Source organism: Stegodyphus dumicola, chromosome X2, assembly GCF_044657685.1.
Source record: "Stegodyphus dumicola isolate Sdum_Otavi_A_Nest chromosome X2, ASM4465768v1".
Lineage (NCBI taxonomy): Eukaryota > Metazoa > Arthropoda > Arachnida > Araneae > Eresidae > Stegodyphus > Stegodyphus dumicola.
The window spans coordinates 59,919,337-59,942,342 of record NC_140781.1 but is presented as its reverse complement, the minus strand read 5'-3'; the positions used below and the strand labels follow the sequence as shown (position 1 = coordinate 59,942,342).

At 33.9% G+C, this 23,006-nt stretch overlaps 1 protein-coding gene across 3 annotated transcripts in view; it reads right to left on the bottom strand.

Annotated features, from left to right (window-relative positions):
• Nucleotides 1–23,006, bottom strand: part of LOC118199212 (uncharacterized) — a 72,679-nt gene that overhangs the window by 14,682 nt on the left and 34,991 nt on the right. Inside the window, exons 2-3 of one of the 3 annotated variants that reach the window (XM_035371015.2) lie at nucleotides 9,701–9,834; nucleotides 4,643–4,761 (exon numbers count right to left, since the gene is read on the bottom strand). In XM_035371015.2, the coding sequence (XP_035226906.1) occupies nucleotides 4,643–4,736 (94 nt within the window). In that variant the 5' untranslated portion in view covers nucleotides 4,737–4,761; nucleotides 9,701–9,834. The remainder of the gene's footprint in view (nucleotides 1–4,642; nucleotides 4,762–9,700; nucleotides 9,835–23,006) is intronic. The other 2 variants (XM_035371014.2, XM_035371016.2) reach the window with 2 other exon arrangements.

The window sequence follows — 23,006 nt, the reverse complement described above, 5'->3', positions numbered from 1 at the left end:
TATTTCAGTTCAAGTTCCATTCGATTTATTTTAAAATGAAGAAAAATTTTATCACGATAAATACAGAAATAAATTCGTACAGAAATAAATGACACAATGCTGCCACAGAGCGGTATACAATTTATTAACAAAAAGACTGATAGCACATCAGTTAGAAATAATCCCCGCCCATGTCAATACAATTCTGCCATCTGGCTGGGAGGTCCCGAAGGGCTTTGGTAAGCCAGTCTGTGAGGTGTTGGTGCACCACCTATGGACAATTGCAGGCAGTTCGGCAGAAGATTCAACATGTTGGCCCCTGACTGCGTCCTTAATGTTGTCAAGCAAGGTGTAGTCCGAGGTCTTGGTTCGAACTCCACTCACTTTACACACACATTTGCGATCCCGAAGGGCTTTGGTAAGCCAGTCTGTGAGGTGTTGGTGCACCACCTATGGACAATTGCAGGCAATTCGGCAGAAGATTCAACATGTTGGCCCCTGACTGCGCCCTTAATGTTGTCAAGCAAGGTGTAGTCCGAGGTCTTGGTTCGAACTCCACTCACTTTACACACACATTTGCGATCTCCATATGATCATGCACAATCGCCTGCAATGTTTCTTGTGCTAGCGCTGTCCCTTTCTACATCTTGTTGAGCGTTATGCGCCTGTTCGCCATGACCTAATCCGACACGGCTGCCACATTTGCTGCTGTATGCGATGTTGCTGGTCGTCCCACGCTGACACCTTTGGCTGCGGTCTCCATTCCACTGCTGAACTTGGCCAAACAACGGGATACAGTTCCCCAGGATACGGGATACAGTTTTCCCGCACACCGACACCATGCGACGATGGATCTGATTACCCTGTATCTCTTCCTACCATAGGAACCAAGCTGTCCAACGCTGACTGTGATAATCACTTTCCATCATTGCTGTCCACGTTCTCAATGACGACGGCGAAAGGGACGGGCGCTGACCGTTCGGGGGGGGGCTTGGGGCTAGCTCCATCTATGCATTGTCTTGTCCTGTCACGCCCACTTGTCTCAATTTAATTTGTTTTCCTTTCGCATAGTGTAATACTTTCGTTGTGAGAGCCGTTGTGTTAATCATTTCTGTATGATCCAAATACCATATAGACCAAACAAAGTGGATTAATTCAATACAAAAAAATTATTTTTCTATGACACTAGATAAGATTTCTTTACAGCAGATAAGAATATGATTATGGTGAATTCTTTCGAGACAATCGTATCTGAGACTGGCCTGGATTTATGAGAACATATTAGCTCTAGAAAACAGTTACCTCCCCAGAAAATCATAATTATCTGGAATCATGAATGGTTGTCTTAGAGAGTATTTACTGTGGTTATTCTATAATATATTTATAGAATATGTTTATTCTATAATTATAATATGTTTATTCTATAATTACAATATGTTTATTCTATAATATATTTCAAATGCTAATTCATTAGATTTAAAATGAGACACTTTTATAACTGATGCATGGTGTTTAAGCAAAATAGAGTTAAAACTTTAGAAGTTGAGACATGAATGTCTGTTTATAATCGGAATTACTATCGTATAGTACAGCGGTTCTCAACCTTTTGACTAACGCGTACCATCTAAACAAAAATTGAAACACTTTAGTACCACCAATACATTTTACAATAAATATTTTTTTATTTCTCAAAAGAAACATTAAAATAAATAAATATTGCCATTTGCACAACCTATTGGCCATTTGTATTAAATATGCACACATAAAAATATTAGATTAAAGATTAGTTACCATTTTTATTATCAAAATTTAAGTTATAATACTTTAATTCTAAAATTTAGTGTGAAATTTCGGGCCTGTTTAAGAGAGATCAATTTCTTTATGTCTGGTTTTACTTCACTTAACTTTAACCGTAATTTAGGATCCAATTTTAATTTTGTTCTGTATTTCTTTTTCAAATAAAACGTGCAAGAAAATACTTGCTAACACAAATACGAGTAGTTTGTGCAAAAAGGCAGTAAAAATTTATAACAGCTTTATTTGAAACGCCTTTAAATTGTTTTCTTGGATTCAGCCAAAAGTTAACAAGTGTGTTATTTTTTAAATCTTCAGTTAGAGTTCAATCACTGGAAATTTCTATCAATAGTTCTTTTTCTTCACGATATTTTTGAATTTAATAGTTAAAAATACTTTGTTTCTTTGCTTACCGCCAGTGGTACGCCTACCACCGGTTGAGAATCCCTGGTATAGTATCTATAAAATTCCAATACGACATTTTTTATACTTTTTAAAATCTTATAAAAAAGTTAAAAATTTGCTGCAAAATTGTAGTTTGCAAAAAATGTTTCTGAAGTTATGAAGCATGATTGTACCTTTAATGCTCTAAAAATTTGGTTTTCAAATCAGTTTCTCTTCCATTTCTGTGGTAATAACGAATAGAACTTAAGAATTTATAGACTGTGTCATAGACTGGGTACGCAAACAGAGAAAGAAATGAAAGTCATTCTCTTCTTTAAAATATTGGTCAGAACTAAATGATCGAAATGACTTAAAAATCAAAGCAACGACATTTTTCAAAATAACATCAGAAACAAATTTAACAGTGAAAAAACAAGGTTTTCATAGGGTATTTTTCCCGCCTTCTTAGCGTGCCTTCGTAGTGTAGTAGTCTGCACGCTGGACGCGCATTCCAGAGGTCCGTGGTTCGCCCCCCCCGGTGACGGCGTTGCTCATTTTTCCTCTCTTCTGCTTCCAAAAAATACCTAATGTCTCTACATTGGCTCCCGAAGAGAGATGTCTCTACAGTGGCTCCTGAACCAAAAGGATGGTGGATGATGATTCTCCACGCCTAGGATTTGGCGATTAGGTCCCCTAAAAACCTCAGTCGCCCTTTAAAAGGGGAAGTATATAAGGTATTTCTCCCGCTTTCTAAGCGTGCCTTCGTGGTGCAGTGGTCTGCACTCTGGGAGCATATTCCAAAGGTCTGTGGTTCGATTTCTGACGAGGGCGTTGCTTATTTTTCATCACTCCTGCTTTAAAAAAATACCTAATGTCTCTATATGATAAAGTGAAATAAGCCCACCAAGCAGAATGGAAAATTCACTGAAAAGCATTCACAGTTAAGCTGCTCACAATTAAAGCATTCATAATTAAGCAAAAAACAATGAATGAAAAAAATTAACTGCCAAATCAAAAAAATTAGTACAAAAGTGCTAACAATATAACTGCGAGGAATCACTTAAGAATGGGTATGCACAAATTAATTTAAACGTAGAAACCTAAATTAAATGAGAGTTTATTAAAGAAAGAAATGAGTATTTAAACAATAGACAATGAGCAATAAAGTTTGAAAATTTTCGTCAAATTTAAGATACATAATTAAGCGACTAAGAATCGAATTACAGCTTACGGAACCAATAGAGAGGGAATTTGTGCTGACGTCAGAGGTTATGTGAACTTACATAATTATGGCATCCTATCACGTTATGTATGACGCCATTTGTTACTTTTTCATGCTTTTCCTTCTATTTTAGTTGAAAATGTTCTGGCAACACCGTATTGGAAAGCAAACGGAAAATAAATGAGAGAAACATGCCAATGCAAAATTTAAAGTTAGGTTAAGAGGCAACCTTAGATTGGCTTAGGGTTTTAAAAAAAGTGTCTTTTTTTCTCCTGTAGAAGATGGACCTATGTTATGAAATGGATCTATCTGCATGCTATTTATTTTTAGAATTAGACTGAAATTGTGAAATTAAAATTTTGCGCATATATTTCCTTTTACTAATTAAAGGTCTTCGTTGCAGTCAAAATCAACGACTCTCAACCAGTTTTCAAGGTTTATTTTAAATAAGTTATTTCGAAACAGGATACTATTTAAAAATCCCTACTATTTATTTAATACAAACCGCTAAGAAATCTTCCCAATATTTAAGTTATTTAGTTCAAAGTTATAATTTATGAATAATTAAGTAAAGCAGCAATAAATTAAAGAAGAGGCATAAAGAAAATTGGAGATTACTACATGAGTTTTCACTAGCTTTGTTTTCCTTTTAATTATCATTTATATGACAATGAATACCTTTCAAACAATTGCTGTTTACGATGTCCAAGTAATGTTTGCTGCAAATTTTAGAAAAAAAATATCGTTTTTCTCGGCAGTATTATTTACTTGCAATCACCATAAGGTCACTCGTTTTATTATTTCATTGTGATTTTCTTTATAACCTTTTTCGAAGAAATTTTCAAAATACTTTTATTTACATTCATAAGCAAATAATTCAGTATCAAATTAATTTTCGCTTTAAATGTGTAAAACATATATGTACATTAGAGAAAGGAATTTGAATCGATATTTTCCGAAGTATAATATGATGAACATATGAAAGCGGAAAGCACGCCATTTTTCTTAATGATTTTCTGAGAGAACGATGGCTTGTCAATTATCTAGCTCAAATATTAGCTTTTGGCGTACCCTTCATGATCAGAAAACATAACAGTCATTCTTAATTTACAGAATGGTTAAAGAAGAAACATTTATTCTTTTTATGTTTTTGGCATTCTGTAAGCATACGTTGCATTGAGTTTCTTTGGAACTGAACACATGCTCCTGTGGAAAAATAGGGCTTACATTAAAGACTTTTTTTTAAATTGCGGATATACTTACCACAAAAGTATGTTGTCAGTAACAAAACAAATAGCTTATTCGATTCGTTCTTCAGAGATATTGCATAAAAATGGGACACTAGAGTTCTGATCATATTTCACAAGAAGCCTGTAAAAAGCCTGCAAAAGCAACATATTTTTGTATTAATCAGCAGCGATATTCCTAAAACTCGAGGAAGAAAGGAAAATGCTTAATGCAAAATTTCAACATTAAAAAATTTGTTTCAACTATGATCCTTAAATTATAGTGTTTAGTGATTATGTTTTATAGCTCTTTATTAAAGAAATGTAGCACTGTAATTAAGAGTTGCAAATGCAATCTGAGAAAATCCTGCGTTAACACAATTAATCTTTCAACTAATGCGGACTAAGCGAATACAATAAGCAGCGAAATAATTATAACACACATACCAGTTATAATAAATTTAGAAACAAAATGCTAACCTGTGATAAAGGATGAAATCATCAACAATTACTAAAAATAAGCTGTTGAAACACTAAACGCTGTCTAAACGTTTGACAGAGCTACATTACAAAAAGTTAAATAAAGATGCTTCGTTCATGTTCGATGTTATCTTTATTCTGGTAATTACTCTATCAAGATAGCTGTTTGAGTTTATTTATCAGAATCAGCAAAATTACCTTAGAATACTTAATGTGATCAAGTTTGCAATTAACTCAGTCTTGAGCACATTTTTGGTTTCGCTAAACTTCAAAATATCAAAGATTTTTAATGTTCGTTACTGGAGGAAAAAAGATAATTTTGCTCTTTATCAAAATCTGATGTGACGGTTAAACGTATCGCACTGAAAGAACAGCATGAGCTAATACACAAAAGTAAATTGCCTTTCAAAATATTTCAATATTTTTATAAAACTGTTCAGGTTATATATCATGAATTTCGAACTTAAGAGGTCGCTCGAGGGCGGGAGAGACGATTAGAAATTTCGACTGTTGCACAGTTTTTCTTCAGTGCAATAAATTTCATGTTTCAGTTTTTATACCTAGTTTAATAATACTGACGAATCTGAAGCAAAACTTTCTCTGCATATTGGCAACAAAATATCCTCGTAACATAAGGAAATGATGATCTTAAATGATCAATCACTTGCGTAAAGTGGCAGAAACATTATCATGTAATTTAATCGCGCTGATTATCGCTCACACAGAACTTTAATGAGAGGTTTTCATGTACAGTCCTATTTCCTAGATTTTAAAGCTATTTATATGTCAGCGAATTGATGAAAGTAAAGTAATAAAATTACTGAAATGAAATTGAGGTTCAATTTCCACATTGCGCATTTTCGGTAAGTAAATTTCAACAATATTTGTTTCGAAATAGTACCTGAATTTTCATTTTCTTGAAAGAAGTTGTTAGTGAAAAAGCATTTCTTGGTAAAATTTATGTAGCATTTATTCAGCTATTTACACGTATGTGCAGCTATGAGCTCTTACGAATTACCTTTAAGTCTCTAATATTGTAAAATATTAGAGATGTTTGTCTCTAATATTAGAGATGATAATATTTTACAATATTAGAGACAAACATTTAAACAGAGAAAGATAGTGGATAAAAGTTTTAAACATCGGAAACAAAAGGAGCCAGAGTTATGTATACATATATGTCCGCCTCAGATCTTTGATGAAAATAGAAGATAGGGGTTTTGAAGATTACTTAAAAATTCATGCCTTGTGCGTTTTCAGAAGAAAGTAAAAAATGTACTTTTAAGATAATAGGAGGCTAGAGATTAAGGTATCAGATGTGGCATATTAGAATCACGGTTGCCCCTTTTTCAGTTTCGACCCGTTCCGGTTTCATAAATTGAATGCGGGGTTGTGGGAATAACTTTTTTCGTACATGAATCAAGTTGCCATTTAATAGGGCTTTACCTCCTATGATAACAACTGTTCAATATTTTTTTCTTGGCTCGAATCAGAATTACTCGGAATTCACTTCGTTTAATTCTTTTAGCCTCTGGGAAAAAATTTGAGATAAATAAAAGAACAACTCTACGTTCGAAGCAAAAAACTGCTCTATCTGTCATATTTTGACCGTATATTTAACATTTCAACTGTCAGAACTATTACAAAATTTCATTAAATTAATTAAATAGATTCATTTTCATAGGTTTCCACAATGATTAAAAATGTTCTAAAATATTCAAATCTAAATAATAAAAATCTAAAACATAAACCGATCACATAACTCTATAGTTTCAAACATTTATATTTTTTGAATCCAGCAGATACGATCGTATATCACAATTTGTAATTTGTATGTCTTAATTTCTGCTAATTTCTTCATACGCTAGTGAAGAGAAAAAATAATATAGGTTTTCGTATTCCGTAACTATTTCAGTCTTTCTTTAAAATCATTTCAAATCACATGAACTAAGATAATGGTAAAGGAATTCTTTTCTAAATTACTATAATTTGGTTGTATGTGATTCAATTACCATAATCAACGTGGATTTAATTTGTGTTAATAAATTCAGAAACGAAGAAAACAATGCAAGTGAATATTAAAAAAAAATTGAAAATGAAAAAGAATTTGTCAAGTTCCTACATCGATATAACCTAACTATTCTACAGTGGCGCCCGAACTAAAAGATGGCAGACGGTAATTCGCCACCATCAGGATTTGGCGACTGGGTCTCCTCATCTTCAGTCGCCCTTAAAAAAAGGGAGTATATAAGGTATTTTCTCCCTCCTTTCCGCATGCCTTCGTGGTGTAATTGGAAGTTCACTCGAAGCGTATTCGAGAGGTCCAGGGTTCGAGTCCCGGCGAGGGCATTGCATATTTTTCACGTCTCCAGCATAAAAATAAAACCTAAGGACTCTACAACATGTGCTGTATCATGTTTCTTAAAACGTATTCATGTAATTTTTTATGTTATTTTATGCATCTTTTCGTTTCGTTATATATTCATTTCTTCTTTTCCAATAAAATTTCTCACTTGAATGACACTCAATTCCATATGGCTCGACTCAGCACGGATATCATTTTGGCGATGTGTTAAGGTTATAAACAGTCATGATCATTCAGGGGAATTGCCATAGAACTTGTTTACATGACGCCTTGAACACAGCAATAAATACTTTGAACATTTCATTTCTCTCAAGCATATGTAATAACCATACACATTTTGCAATGAACTAGTTTGCAACATCATTAAAAACTACAAATATGTACTTAGAAATCAGTTTGTTACATGCTCCAGTTTCATATCAAAGTGGCAAAGAGGGCGGGGATACTTTAGGTAGCAGTATGATACGAGGGTGATTTAAACAGCATTTTAAAACACTTCCTCCTCCAGTATCAAGACACAAAAAATGGCCCCAGTCTATGTATATATAATAAATAAAATGAACAAATTTATAATCTTTTCAGGAAAAATAAATCCAAAATGTTCAAAAATAAAACGAATATTTATAAATAAAACGAAGCATTAGCTATCCTCAATGAACAATTTAATAACGCCAATTTTTTAAAGAAATTAACAGTGTAACAATTAAGCAAAATGAAGTAGATAAATTGTTCATTGATATAATTCTATCTTTACGCGGATAATAAAAATTGCCTCTCCCAAACTGCCGACGGGGTTTAATGCATGGACTTACTCTTCCCTTTCGTAACTCTGGATTTGCAAGAACCGCACAATTCGAAACCTCGTACATCTTCGTCTGAAAACACTTCGCACAACACAGCAGGTTAAATCTTTTATAAACCACAGCCTATCGTATACACTGCAAACATATCAGAACTCATTGTCCGTAAAATGTTTTGTAAGATATTTTGCCTATTGTTCATGTAAAAGGAAGTTATTTGAAAGTAATGCTAGAAAAAAAGAAGAAATAGGAATGCTAGATTAAGAATAACTGTAGTAAAAAAAACATAAAACAAAGATTATTTGAATTATGTCAGATATTATCATTCTCTTAAACTCACTAATTTCCAAAGATTTTGCTAATCACCTGTCATATTAAACGCTGATTTCGGTGGTATCAGAAACGCTACACTTGGACAGTTATGAAAAATGTGGATTATTCAGAGATGTGTCCACATTCATCATCTTTCCTCCCATTGGTAATAGTTTATATTTGGGTAGCTCCCCCCTTCAGACGCATATGATCCCAACTGTCTCGTTCCCAGAGTGAAGCATGGATGCTCTTTGGTGACTGTTTGAGCCACTTCTCGTAGAAAGCTATTGTAACGCTGATTGTTCTTGAAGGTCACATCACTACCAACAAGTTCACATAGTTGTTTAAACTGCATATCTTAAACAATATGTCTTGTATCACGATAACAATGCGCAAGTTCATTTCACGAAACAGATCACATAGTGGCTTGAAGAACATGAAAGTGAGCCTGAAAGTCTTCCATACCGTATATAATCCCTTGATCAGAACATCATTGAGTCTATCCTGGATACGCTACAAAGGTTTTCGGACAGGAAATATAAAAAACTGATTATTCCCTGGCGGAGATTTGAGCCACGGATCATCTAATGCTAGCGCGGTGTGGTACCAGTTACATCAAGAAAGCATGCACAGGTAAATCCATTAATTATTTATACTGATAATGGATAGAAATAGAAGACGCTTTCCTTCTCTACCATCATGAAGTAAATAGCCTCCTATTTTCAGGAGGAAATCCTAAAATACTTTTGACGGCTGAACAAGATGGGATAGTTTATTTCCAAGAAGAATCCATGTGGTAATGACCCGAAAACGAGGCCAACCATGTACTAATAAATTAATTGCACTCCATATGAAGGAACCGCAGTTTCAATGTCCAACCCCTAAAATACGATCTTAACGGCTCAGATTATAACCCAAAAAATTTCACTTCTTTTGTACTTTTGTAATATAATTTAGTATTTAAAATTCTGGAATGAATTTTATTTTTTATTACTGCTGAAATTTTTAACTCAGAAAGGAAATGTTATTATTACTATCCAAATAAGTTGTTCATGGAAAAGATAAAGTTTAAGAGAAAACGTATTTGAAATATGTTTCTATATTATTAAATTTTTGAAGAATTACATATGGAACGTACTTACGGTCATGGAAGGATGTTACGGCATAAACAATCAAATTGATTTACATCTTTCTTATACTTTTGGTTTCGTTTTTTGACTAAAATGGCTTGAAACTTCCTTCGGATAATGGAAAACTCCTTATGTTGAAAACCTGCAATATCACATGATTAAATTTCATTAAAAAGTTTCATAAAACTCCAAAATGCAAATTTTTCTAAATAAAAACTTGAAGGAAATCATAGAGTTTCAAATACTAAGAACTGTGTTTCCATCAATTTTATTTTCAACGTTCACCAGAATGTGTTTCGGCAGTTTTATATAGTATTGTTTTATATAATTAAATTCGGCTTAACGAGGTCAGTACGACTGAATTTTCTTATATATATATTTAAGACTTTCACTTAGTGTAATTCTCAGTTACTGTAGAAAGTGACGAATCTTAAGAACTAGCTAGCGAATAATCGCTTAAGTTCGTGTGTCAAGAAACAGCAAGATGGTAGGGTAACTAACCCTTTATTATTCCAATAAGATTTAACAAAACTCCGTCTTGGACTGTACAATCAAAGCCGACATTTGGGCTTGAACTTAAGAGACTAAGAATTAAACTAAAACTAAGATTAACTAAAAAGAAATGTAACTGAAACTATCAAGATTCAAATCGAGTTGGCCCCTTAACTTATTTGACTACGAAGCTTAGCAAGGGCCTGAGTACGGCCGAGCGTAATAATAGCTTTGAGAGAGAGAGTGGTCAAAAAGGCAGACGCGCGTAAATCAGAAACTCTGATTCTCTCTAACTCTGCAAGTAAACTTCGCGGTTTAAATACCGCTCCTCCTCATTAAAATTCAGAAAGATTCCAAAACTACGTTCTGGCCGGAAGTAGTAAGTTGAAGTTAAGAATTTGATAGGAAAGGAACTTAAAATTTAACTGTTAATAAAATTAACATAATCCTTACAATATTTATAATTATATATACTTCGAAAAATATCAAGCGAAGATCAAGTAGTAAATAACTTTTATGTTCCTTTACGTGAAGTTAATATCATATAGGAAAAAGTTGAAAAAGCTACCAGGAAAATACACGCAAAGGAATGTGTACGTGTTTTCTTGAAATGCAACGTAAGTAAAAATTTTTGTTTTCAAAAATTTGTGAAAAGTTATTTCATTTTAGTTCAAATAATTTTGTCGAACTTCGTGTGAATGACTGTTTAACGTACAAGAACAGGGTATCAATTCAAACCTTTATAAAAGAGAAAATTTTTGTTATATTAGCATTAATTTCATTTAATATTTTAAATTTATAAACAGGTGTATATCAGACCTGGGACAAGGATAAGGCAAGTGAGGCACTTGCTTCAGGTGAAAGATTAGGAGAAGCTACAGATTAGCTACAAAATTTTAGAAGTACATTTAAAAATAAATTATGATAATAAATTTTCAGTAGCGAAATGTTTCGAAGAGCACCGTTTTAAAGTAAGAAATGTAAATCAATAAAAGGGCTGTATATTCTTGAGCACTTGCACTACTCGCGTAATTTTCTTTAAGCAATATTTAGATGAAATCACATATTTAATTAATTGTGAATGATTTAATATTTAAAATGGGCCAAAAATCATTACCTCATATTTTACATAGTTTTCACCTCATTATTATTACTTCGTATTTATACGATACTAAAATTTATGTAAGGCGCTGAATGATAAATTATTACAGTAAGTTGATTCTGATAAGCTGTTTAAGCAAATCAGTTTAAAATTTTATGTATGAGTTCGTGGAACTTAATACTTCAAGGGAACGAAAATGTAAATAAAGCATTGTGATCAAAAGCTTTAAATATAGTGCTTAAGATTTCAAGCTTAATACAGAGATTAAGCTGATGTCAAATACCGGCAAATGTACTTGCAATGTTTCCGTAATATTACCACGTGAAAGGTAAATACGAGCCTGTTTCGCTTGTAAAGTCCGTCAACAGGCATTTTCCATTTTTCTCCTTAAACAAATAGCCCTCGTGCGTTTGCCGCATTGAATTAAACAAACAAAAATAAAAGAAGGCTTATATCTTTCTTTACGAAAAATGTTCTTGACAACTACGAAAATTTAATTATAAATAATGAATATATTAATAGAATATAAAGCCAAGTTGAAAAGAAAGGGTAATAAATCATACTTAATGTCAGTTGATGAAAGAACGCATACTTTGTTAAATCACTTAATAAAAGAACATATGATTTACTAACCTTTCTTTTCAACAACTAATTTATCAGAATGATATATTTTCATAGTAGAAATAGAAGATCTTTTAGTACCACAATTAAATGAAGATATAAAGTATCATCTAGATACTCTCGATTTCCAGTTCATGAAAAATTAATGCAAGTATCATTGGATGTAGGTATTTTAAAGGTAAGATTGGGTCATGCAGAGGCGTAGCTAGGGTTTGAAGCGCCCGGGGACAACTGAAGATTTTGAGCCCCTTTTTGTGCGCTACGAATGGAAAACACTTCATTCTAAAGTTTCGTACCATCAATTTGGAGCTCATTGGAGGCTGCGCCCGGGGACAGATGTCCCCTCTTGCCCCACCCTAGCTACGCCACTGGGGTCATGCTAGGTGGAGTCTGGTAAAGCACACAAGGCCTCTCTGACTAAAAGGGTGTTTAAAAAGGGCCAGCTTCTAACTTAGTATTTAAGTACATAAATTCAGCAGATACCGCATCAAAAATATCTAGTTTTAAAAAAAGCCATGCTATTTCATTAATTCTGATCTCTGAAGCAAAATGAGATCTTTTAAAGATAATCCAAGAATTCAGTTTAGAATCTGAGTTCGGAAAATCGTGTTGTTGTCTTGTCCATATTACATGGAACAATGGTTGCCAGAGCATACTCAAAAGAGAGGTTGGAGTTCTATTTTCCACCCTAATTTTGAGAAAGAGTACCCCGGGGGGGGAATCTGCCTGTCTTCTACCCCTCTGCCCTTCCACAAATCCATAAGAGAGGACTTTCGGCTCGCCTCATATTTAGAGTGCCGCCATGCCGCATTGACACTATACATATACAAACATCCATATCTTCTCCAGATTCGAACCGGAGCCCTTCGGTGCCATAAGTAGGCTCCCCTAACTACTATACCGTCTGGGAGACTTGGAAATCGTGTTCAAAACATTTTTAAAGTTGTCAGTTATGGTAAAAGAAGCTGTAAATTGTATATTGGAAAGTTTATAAGTAAAATTATATATTAAAAAGTTCTGCGGTTTTTCGAATCGAAGCGCGTTATCATTTTGTTACAGCTGGTAAGCAGTGACTTTGATTCACGTGCTTAAACATGATCTTTTTTGCTCCCGTTACATAATTCTAGCAAGTGTTACGGTATAATTTGTGTTTCACTGCGGTGCTAAGAACGAAGAACCCCAAAGTTCATTTCCATCATATTATGCTCTTTTATTTTAAAAAAGAAAAAATGCTAGTGAGACTACTCGCAAAATTTATGCCATAAATGGACAAAGTGCTGTTTCTGATGAGATAGTGCGAAGGCAGTTTGAGGAGTTTAAGAGGGAAAATTTCAGCCCCGAACATGGTACCCCCTCTGTACAACCATCTTCTGTAAACAAAAACCGATTAGAAGAAGCTATTTCTGAAAATTCATGTTATACAGTTCATGAACTATCACACTAAATATTCTGAAACTACAGTAGACGATTCTTTGAAGAAGACTGAGTACGGAAGTCGCTACGATGTACAGGGCATGAATCCGCGCCAGCTCGTGCCGCATTTGTGTACTAATGAGCTGCTATTTCGAGTGTGACAGTGATATGGATCGTTGGAGTGAACAGCATCGTGCCTTTGCTGTTGAAAGCTATTTCAAGAATAACTACTCTATTATTGCTACTCAGCGTCTATTTCGGCAACATTTCAACTTGGGACGTTATGGGAAAGTTCCAGATGGACGGACCATTGCGACAGACATTTCCAGGTAGAGTAATTTCCCATTTTGGTGACATTTCCTGGCCACCTCGCTCACCTGATCTTTCATGTGCCAACTTTGGGGGCACCTGAAGCAAGAAGTTTTCTGAACACTTTGTGTCACCATTCCTGAGTTGGAGGATCGCATCCGAACTGCCGTCGGCAATATCCCAGGGAATACGTTACGCCGAGTTATGGCAAGCTTCCAACGCCGCCTAGATGAATGTGTTGTGCAGAGGGGGCATCATATTCAAAAAGTAATCCAATTTATAATTTATAATTTATGCTGATACTTTCTGTATTTATCTGTATTATTAAAAATGATGAATCTATAGTTCTGTATGTGTATTTATGACATTGCGAAAAAACTCTGCGGCACCTACATTTTGAATTATAGTTCTCCACCTGAACATATGAATCTCGTAACCCAACTTTCTAATTTAAGTCTTATTTATTACGTATTCTGTGAGAAATTAATCCGATTTTGATTAACAAATTCGGCTTTTTAAAAGCAATGCATTGCCGTTCTGCTAAGAATAAGATATTTATGTCTCAAGTTTAATCAGAAATCTCAGAGATTTAAAAGAAATGTGTTGTCACTCGGAAAAGTGAAACACATTTGTCTTTTAAATTTACTCAACAAACCCAGCGAATTAAAAGAAATGTGCTACCACTGCCCACTATAAAATATTTTTATCTTCGACGCACCTATCCCTCGGCAAGCGTAAGATATTTAATTTTCGTTTTAAATTTAATCTATATGTTATTAATTAAAAAGCTAAGTAGTTTAAAATAATAAACTCAGTTCTTCATTTCTATTACTATTAATTATTAGCGGGAGCCGAGAAATTATACTACCTTGACTCGTTAAAATCACTACATATTTTTCTTTTTTTATAATAATAATTTTATTCGGCTGACCACGAAAAAGGCTAGTTTTAAAAATGGCAGCATTTAAATTCCATTTAACTAACAGAGCCGAAGGATACGCATATAGGAAAAACATAAATCCAAGTGTGATTATGATACTATAAGTATCTGAAACCGAATTTACAAATTACATATTTTAAAGAATTTTGAAGTTATAGAGTAAATATACTTATAATTAGACTAAACAAATAATGAATATACGTTCTTAACGACGTTTTTGAACAACTTTTCTTGTTTCAAATATATACTGTTGGATTACAAAACAAAACATTTACTTATATTCTGAAATTTAATGGAAAAGGAAAGACCTATGAATTATTAAACTCTTATATAAAACATTGCACCGAAGGTCTATTTCTTATTTAAAAACTTTCTATGTAAATGTCTTTTTAAATTACTTTGTGACAATTTATGACATCCAGATGTCTATTCCTTTTCAGAAGTGCTCTGAAATATAAAATTTAGAAGTAACATCAATGTCTAATAAAACAGTATTAAAGTTTAATGGTTTAGGTATAAGATTTGTATAAAAATACTCTGAAGTTGCAATGGCAGTCACGCAAAGGACCTATTATAGCGTCTATGTATGATTATTGAAGTTTTTTAGCTTTCCAGGGAAGGAATTTTGTAGGATTTATTTGTAGGATTATCTCCAATGAATACTTTTTAGAGGTAAATATTTTATGATTTTTATATGGTGAAGCTAGAATGACGTAAGAAAATTTGATTAGTGTTTTATAGATAGTCAACCGATTAAGTATAAATATTTTAATGAAAAGGTGAGGTAACAGCAAAATAAATAAAATAATTCCGATTTTAAATTATTGAAATTTAAAGTCTGTAAGTTAAGCATAATATTACCTTTTATATGCTATTAAACGTGTCAGATGTTTAGAGTTCCATTCTGAATAAATTTCTTTTAACTGATTCAAATATTATTGGCCATTTTAACTCAGCATGTCGAGCTGAGTCGTGTTTGACTTTGCGATGATCTAAATTCATTCGTTGATGTCTGGGACTATATGAAATAGAATTCTCTTCTAACTGAGAACGATTTACCTTTTACTACACAGTTTTCAGAGTTTTCAATGATATAACAGCGAGTGAGTGGGTTGAATGATTAGGACTTTTATGGCTTACTTTTATGGCTAAGTAACGTGAATAAGCCATTTTTTCTTAGAGAGTTCTATACGAAAGATCTTTCTGTGGCTTCCTGATTTTCATGTTTAAGCCTGAAAGTTGAATAAAAATATCAGAGTTTTGGCATATCAATCCTAATGCCACAGCATAAGGCTTTTCAGAGAAGGCTATTAAATGTTTTGACAAGTCAAAAACAAAACAAAACAAATAAACACGGGAGAAATCTAAAATTCTTAGAATTTAAAAACTCTGGTTTATGTGAGCAGCATCCGAAAACAACTAATTTCCTCTGTTTTCCTATAGGCCGACTCACGCATACAGATAAATTTATTCTCTGTAAAGAGATAATTTTCTTTACCCAGTTAAATCTGCATGCTGCTGAGGTTATGTCGGTAAATTTGCATGCTATAGAAAAGAAAATTCATAACTACAGATAGAGGTATAATGAGAAACAACTCATTCATAATAACTACACGAAAGCATTAGAAGATGTGCCAAATTAATGCAGATGTTCACATTCCAACTACAAAAAGTGAACAATGAACAAGTTGAAATACTCTGCATCCCAGATTTCCTTCTGATGGCTTACATTTTGCAAAAATTCAACTTTCTCAATCTTATGGACATCTTTGTGAGAAAAAGCGTTAAATATGATTCATTACATATTTTGAAACTTGTCTCTTGGAGTCAAATGCAAAAGCCTGGGAAGAGTAGAGTGAACTGCCACATCGATACATTACGATCTCTTCGGAATGCTCTTCGATATGCGAAGGAAAAAGAAGCGGCTTTCGCGTAAAATGTATAATAAGTGTTTACACAAATTTGAAGGTTGCAAAGGCCCATCAATGGCTGAATGGATAAGACTGCTCAGTATTGGTAGTTCCTCTCGGTTTAGGTTCACGTCCAACGGGCTAGATGAATAAGTGTTTACGTGGTTTTCCTCACAAGTAACATGAATACGAGCCAATTAGCATTAGAGAATTCTTTGTTAAGCCATTCTTTCTCTTAGGCAAATAGCCCATTCGTGCTTTGCAATATTCAACCAAACAAGCAAATTCAAAACTTTTGAATAAAAATATGACGCTAAAGATAATGCTGAAAATTAAATATAAGATGAGGGTAAGAAAAAAATGAAATTAAAAAATGGATAAATAGCAATGGTGGAGTATTTCAAGAACAAAGGATTAAATCGTTTCAGTTTAAATTATAATGCTGTTCAGGGTAAATTAAATGCGCCAGTTTTCGTTTAACTGTGATCTTAAACACCCTGAAACTTAGATAAGATATACTTTCTTTTTTCCTAAGGATGCATCAAACCGATATTATTTCTCTTTTTTCCCCAGATTTTAAGAATTATGCACCGTGCCATTGCCTCAGAATTAAATTAAAAAATTATGCTTTAAATGAAAAAACTCGGAATAGAAAATACTCAGTTACCGACATTTTCCCATATGCTTTAATAGAATGCAAAGTGTATTTTATGTTAATTAACCTACTTTCTTACTATTTAGAGTTCTGTTGTCACTTCCGCTTTCTATTAACTTTCATCAGGACGTAAATGAGATACGAGTATTAAATTTCTTGAAAGTTTAGACAGAGAGCTTTTAGAGAGAAGCTCACGTAATACTTTTCTTTCACTCAGCTGTGATAATTAGTTATCCGGCATTAGCTAGCCGAAGTAATCGAGCACATAGTAATTTGGGCCAACGCTTATTAGGCTCTTTAACATTTATAGGGTCCAACGTCGAATTAATTTAAATTTTAAATTCATCCTTTCTGTTACTGATCTCTCGCAAGTTGCGGAGAATTAAATTGTAAGCCCAAGTCGTGCAATCATTCATTCGAAAGCTTTCACTAAAAAGGTTGTGTAAATCTTCTGTTTCAGTAGTTAATTTCACAAACAGCGATAACTCCTTCGATTGTCTTAGTAGGACTACAGAACTTTTAGTTACTTTCAGAGAGTAACCCTACAAGTTATCACTGGATTATAAGAATAGAAACAAAACATTTTGCCAGCAATGTTATTTTAGTTTGAGGAAATGTTTTTAAAAAATTCGAACTATGTAAATAACCGTTCCTCATGTAAACTGCTGAACAAAAGTCAGAGCAAATGATACTATTCTTAAATAAATGAAAAAAAAACCCACGTTTCAGAACAAAAGTAGCTGGTTAAACTTGTTTTGCTGATCCAGTAAATAATAAAAAATATGTCCATTTGCTTTACTGTAAGAAAACCATTTTTGCTTTCATTTTTACCTTTCAATACACGCCTACTGGCTAAGAACGCTATACACTATTATTTCGTTTCGGTAAAAAAGAATGGTGTTTTGAGCGGCTTTCTCCATGTGTAAAGAAAAGAGAAGCCAATTTCTGTTTAAAAGGTCTTCCACAAAGGCATCTCCTCCATTAGACAAAGCAGATAGTCTTTAAGAGATTTGCCAAAATCTATTAACCGCTCGTATAAGCCTAAGTTCTAACTATTTTCCGATTTTGATTTACATTCGTGAGTAAATATTTGTAAAAAAATAAATCCTGCTTCATATGTGCTTTGATTTTGTGTACCACAAATAAGAATATCCGGAAACTTTTTAAGGATCAATTAACTTTGTTTTTATCAATGTAGTGATTAGTATAGCTTCTTCATAGATTCTTTTAAAAGTAATTACATTTTATTTAAAAAATTGTGTCTACATGCAGTAAGAAGTTTTTCATCAGACTTTTGTTGAAGAAAGTATTGAATTAAGGAGGTAAGAATTTTATGAAGCTGATTGTAGGCTGTGCTGATCTGAGATTTACGATTTACGAAAATGTATTCAGTTTATGAATGACGAAAATGCGGTTTAACAGGCATATGGAAATGAGAAGAAACAAGCTGCCGGCGTTCTTAGTACCTAATTCCTTAAATTACGGATCTTATTCAGGTATGAAATGATATGAAATTTGTCAAGAAATGTGTCTTCCTTTTTTCAAAGCTACAAGGAACTGATTGCAATCGTTCATAGCAAGAACCAATTTTAAGTCACATGCAGTATTTATATTAATAATCAGGGTATCTCAGAAGATGCATTTTAGTTTGTAGCACAGTACTTAAAGTATGGTCTACTGTAAATATCAATTGCAATAGTTGAAAGTCGATTGGACGACATTTGAAAGAAAAAACACCATTTGGTATGAAATTTAAAGGAAGTTAGAGCCCAAATATAAAAGTTCATTTGGCAGACTTCCATGAGTCTAAGAGTGTGAAACACCTCTTTAAAATCTAGCAGAATCGAAGAAGGGTTAATTTGGGTTATTTGAACTCAAGCAGAGTTAGTTTAAGTTATTTGAACTCACGCAGAGTTAGTTTAAGTTATTTGAACTGAAGCAGGGTTAGTTTAGGGTATTTAAGCTCAAGCAGGGTTAGTTTAGGGTATTTGAGCTGAAGCAGGGTTAGTTTAGGGTATTTGAGCTGAAGCAATGTCATTTGGTATAAAATTTAAAGGAAGTTAGAGTTTAGGTAAAAAGGTTCATGAGGTAGACTTCCATAAGCTTAGGAATATGGAACATATGTTCAAAACCTAGCAGAATTAAAGCAGGATTTGTTTGACTTATTTGAATTATGGCGGATTTGTCTGCCTAAGCTGAAGGATACTTCGTAGAGATATTTCTTATTACTATTCAGGGGAAAATCACGCAGATTAGAAAGCACCAGCTCTTCGCTGGAATTAGAAGCAGGATAGAACTATTAGTATTCAGCAATCTTAACTCCTCGGCTATTGAAGGGTTAAAACTAAAACAGAAGACACTTTGAAAGACCAGACACAATGTGAGACTTGGCAAGAAAATTGCATGATGCTCTTAAATACATTCATCAATACATTATTCACATTTTGAAAAGTTGATTATTCTTCGTATGTTTCACAAGTTTCAAAACGTCGGGTGTTACGAAAAGCAGGAACTTGTTTGTAGCTGATTTAGCTTAAGATGAATGACTGCTGGTATACTATACCGCAACACTGATCAAAATGTTGAGTACACAAATTAAGCAACTCCTCGTGGTCATTAATAGCATATCTCTGTCTTATTTTCCCATGATAGGTAAAAGGGTTTCTTAACGGATTTCATAGATCTAAGTTACCATATCGTAAGTACACTCAAAAAAGTATTCTAGTATTTTCAGCAATTTTTATTGAAATTTTAGAAAGTGTTTTTTTCTCCAAAAATATTTACGAGGGAGTTATATGACTTCTGAATGTTTCATATTTTCTACTTCCTCTAAGTTCTAAATTTTCTCTTCCTTTCTTTATATGATATTCTTCAACACAGTGTGAGTAAAGTATATCTTACAAGCAGACCCCATGTGTGGGCTCTCATCACCTGAAGCAGAAAGGCAAATATTCACTCTTACGCAGAATAAAAGGAACATATTGGAGCCATGTGCGCAACTTAGTACTTCATGCCATGCAGTTTGGCGTTCCTTCCAACTGTTCCCTGTGACAAGTGCTTTTCTCGTTTAACCCTTGTCCCAAGCCTACTTATCATATTTGTATGAAGTTTTGAGCTTGTAACTAAATCAGATTGAATAATAATAATAATCAGTGTTTATTTTTATTGTAGGAGTGGCCCACCAGCGGCCGAGCGGTAAAGTCGCTGAACACTGGTAGTTCGGTCCGAGGTTCGAATCCCGCGAACGGGCTGGCTGCATGGGCGTTTTCGTTATTTTTCCCATGTGTAACGTGTATAAGAGTCAGTTTCCCTTAGAAAGTCCTCCACGAAGGCATCCCTCCCCTTAGGCAGATAACCCTTGTGTGCTTTGCCATAATTAAAATGCACTTTATTGTAGGAGCTTAGGGCCTAAGTAAAAATGTGCCATTTGATTTAGGAAAATCTAACTCCGTAGGTCTAACTCCTCCTAACACTCGCTTAAAATACGCTACAGGCTGGAGAATTTTAAATTTTTGATTACTTTTAGATAGACATAAAATTTTTAAAATGTTCAAAGGCATGCGAAACTTACCAGTGATAAGACTTTTTCCAGTGAAGTGTCTACTAGTGTTAAGACGAGAAGATAAGACTTCTCAGGTGGTTCGTACAGGGCTATGCTGCCTGAAAATTTTAGGTTGTTGTATTGTGTTTTTGTGGTTTTCCCCAAGCCAGTTTCCTTTAAAAAAAACCCTTCAAGAAACATATCTTTTCAAGTAGGCAGTTATTGCGTTCTTTCCGTAATACTTTAACTAACAAACAACCAGACACACCTAATTACGTGCATACGAAATTATTTATACGTTTTCCCGATATTATCAAGCTTTGCCAGATAAAGAAATAGATGAAGCAATACCTTGTATATTCGTAAATAATTTATCTGTGTGAAGGAAATTTTAACGTTTATGAAGGTAGGCATTAATCTCTATTTCTGGGATAATTTTAGAACTTTTTTCTTTATAATTCTCTTTAATATTTAATTTTTATTTTAATTGCCCTTATAGCAATAGAATAACCGTGTATTGAATTGATAATATGTCCAAGTTTCCTAATCGTTCAGAATGGTGAGAATTCTGTATTGCGTTTAGTACTTTTCATAAACTGATATTTCAACTGAGATGGAATAATCAGTTAAATTTCTTACACCATAACGAGGGATTACGATTATGAGTGAGGCAAGGGTTACGCCTGTCGGTAGCTCGACATATTCGTGACAGTACAAACTTGCCCAGCTCCTTCCTAATTTTGAAAAAAGAAATCTTGGGAGGTGGGGAGGTAGGACGTAGCCTAGGATTTCCCAACCCGATCGTTCTACCACGAACCTCTAGAGAAGACTTTCGGTTGGACAGTATTTTAAGGGCCCCATATGCGAGAAAGACATAGTACAAACATCCATGCTTTCTCAGGAGTTCGAAGCCGGGCCCGAGGCTATGAAAGCTGGCTGTCTTACCACCAAGCAAAACCACTGTCAACTAAATTCTGGTTCATCTTAACAAAAGCTAGAGAAATTCAGTTGAACTGTAAATTAATATTTCAAACTAGTATCTTTAATCTAGAATTCTTATATTATCTGGTTGATTACTAAAAATATTGCAACGATGTCTCCAAGCCTGATAGGTTATTATACGGCTATAACTACATTTTGGAGATGTATATGAAATTAAATATAAAAGATAAAGATGATAATAATATTAAAGTCTATATTTAATTTTGATTTAATTCAGATAGACTGCAATATAAGGGAAAATTTTTATACTGCTGCCGGTTAAACTGATTTTTATTCTACTTAAATTCACTACAGCATGAACAGAGAAGATAAAACTCTTGCTGCTGCTGTTACCGAGGCTTATCTCCATGTCCGAGGGTATAATTATCCTGGAACGTCTTATGAGTAATTATAGGTAGTCACGGGTGTCGACGAATGAGCGTATCGTTTGCCTAAGAACAGGGGCAACTGCAGCGACCGATCCATTTTATATCCCGTTTCACCTCAGTTTTAGGGAGATATCTGGAGGCCTCATACTCATCTTCCTTTGCTATCCTGATCAGTAATAATCAGCGACCTGATCAGTCGCTGATCAGTTAGCGATGTTTTCCGTATTATTAAATCAGGGTTCGTATCCCGGGAAAGTCATGGATATTTGTAAGTGTATAGGCCCATGTGCGGCATGGGGGACACTTAAAATGCTGTAGATCCCAAAGTTTTTTTCAAGCGATGAGGGGTGGAGAGATTTTCGGATCCCTCTCCCGAGGTGTTCTCCATGAAAACTGTGGCGGAGCTGCGTAATTGGTAATTGTGGGTAACTGTATGACCAATGGGAAAATTCTGGTGTCACGCCTATTTCTACCTGTACCTCTACTCCTCTTCCTTTACCAAAAATCTCTCGAGAAAAGTTTGGACGACTCTCTTTCCATAAAGGCAATGTACATTTACGATTATCAGTGTTATGTTTTAGATTCGGACTTTATCCAACTGATTAGTAACTGACATTTTTTATCTATAGTTCTTTTCGAATAGCAATAAAATACTGTTAATTCAAGAAGTAATATTATTTCTTACAACTTGCAGAAACCAGTTTCAACTCGTTTCTAAAAGGAGAAGCAAATATAACCGAAGGAAGTTACTCAGGAAAGAGTAAACAAAGCTTAAGCATCCAAAACGTTAGAGAATTTATATGAACTAAGTCATATCTGAAGTAAAGTTTAAAAATTATGAAAAAAAACAGTTATTAACCTATTCAAAGTCCAACATCGAAAATATGAGATAACTTTTAATTATTTATAATAACAAAACTCACGAAACTTCAAATAAGCTAGAACCAGTAGGTGGAAAATT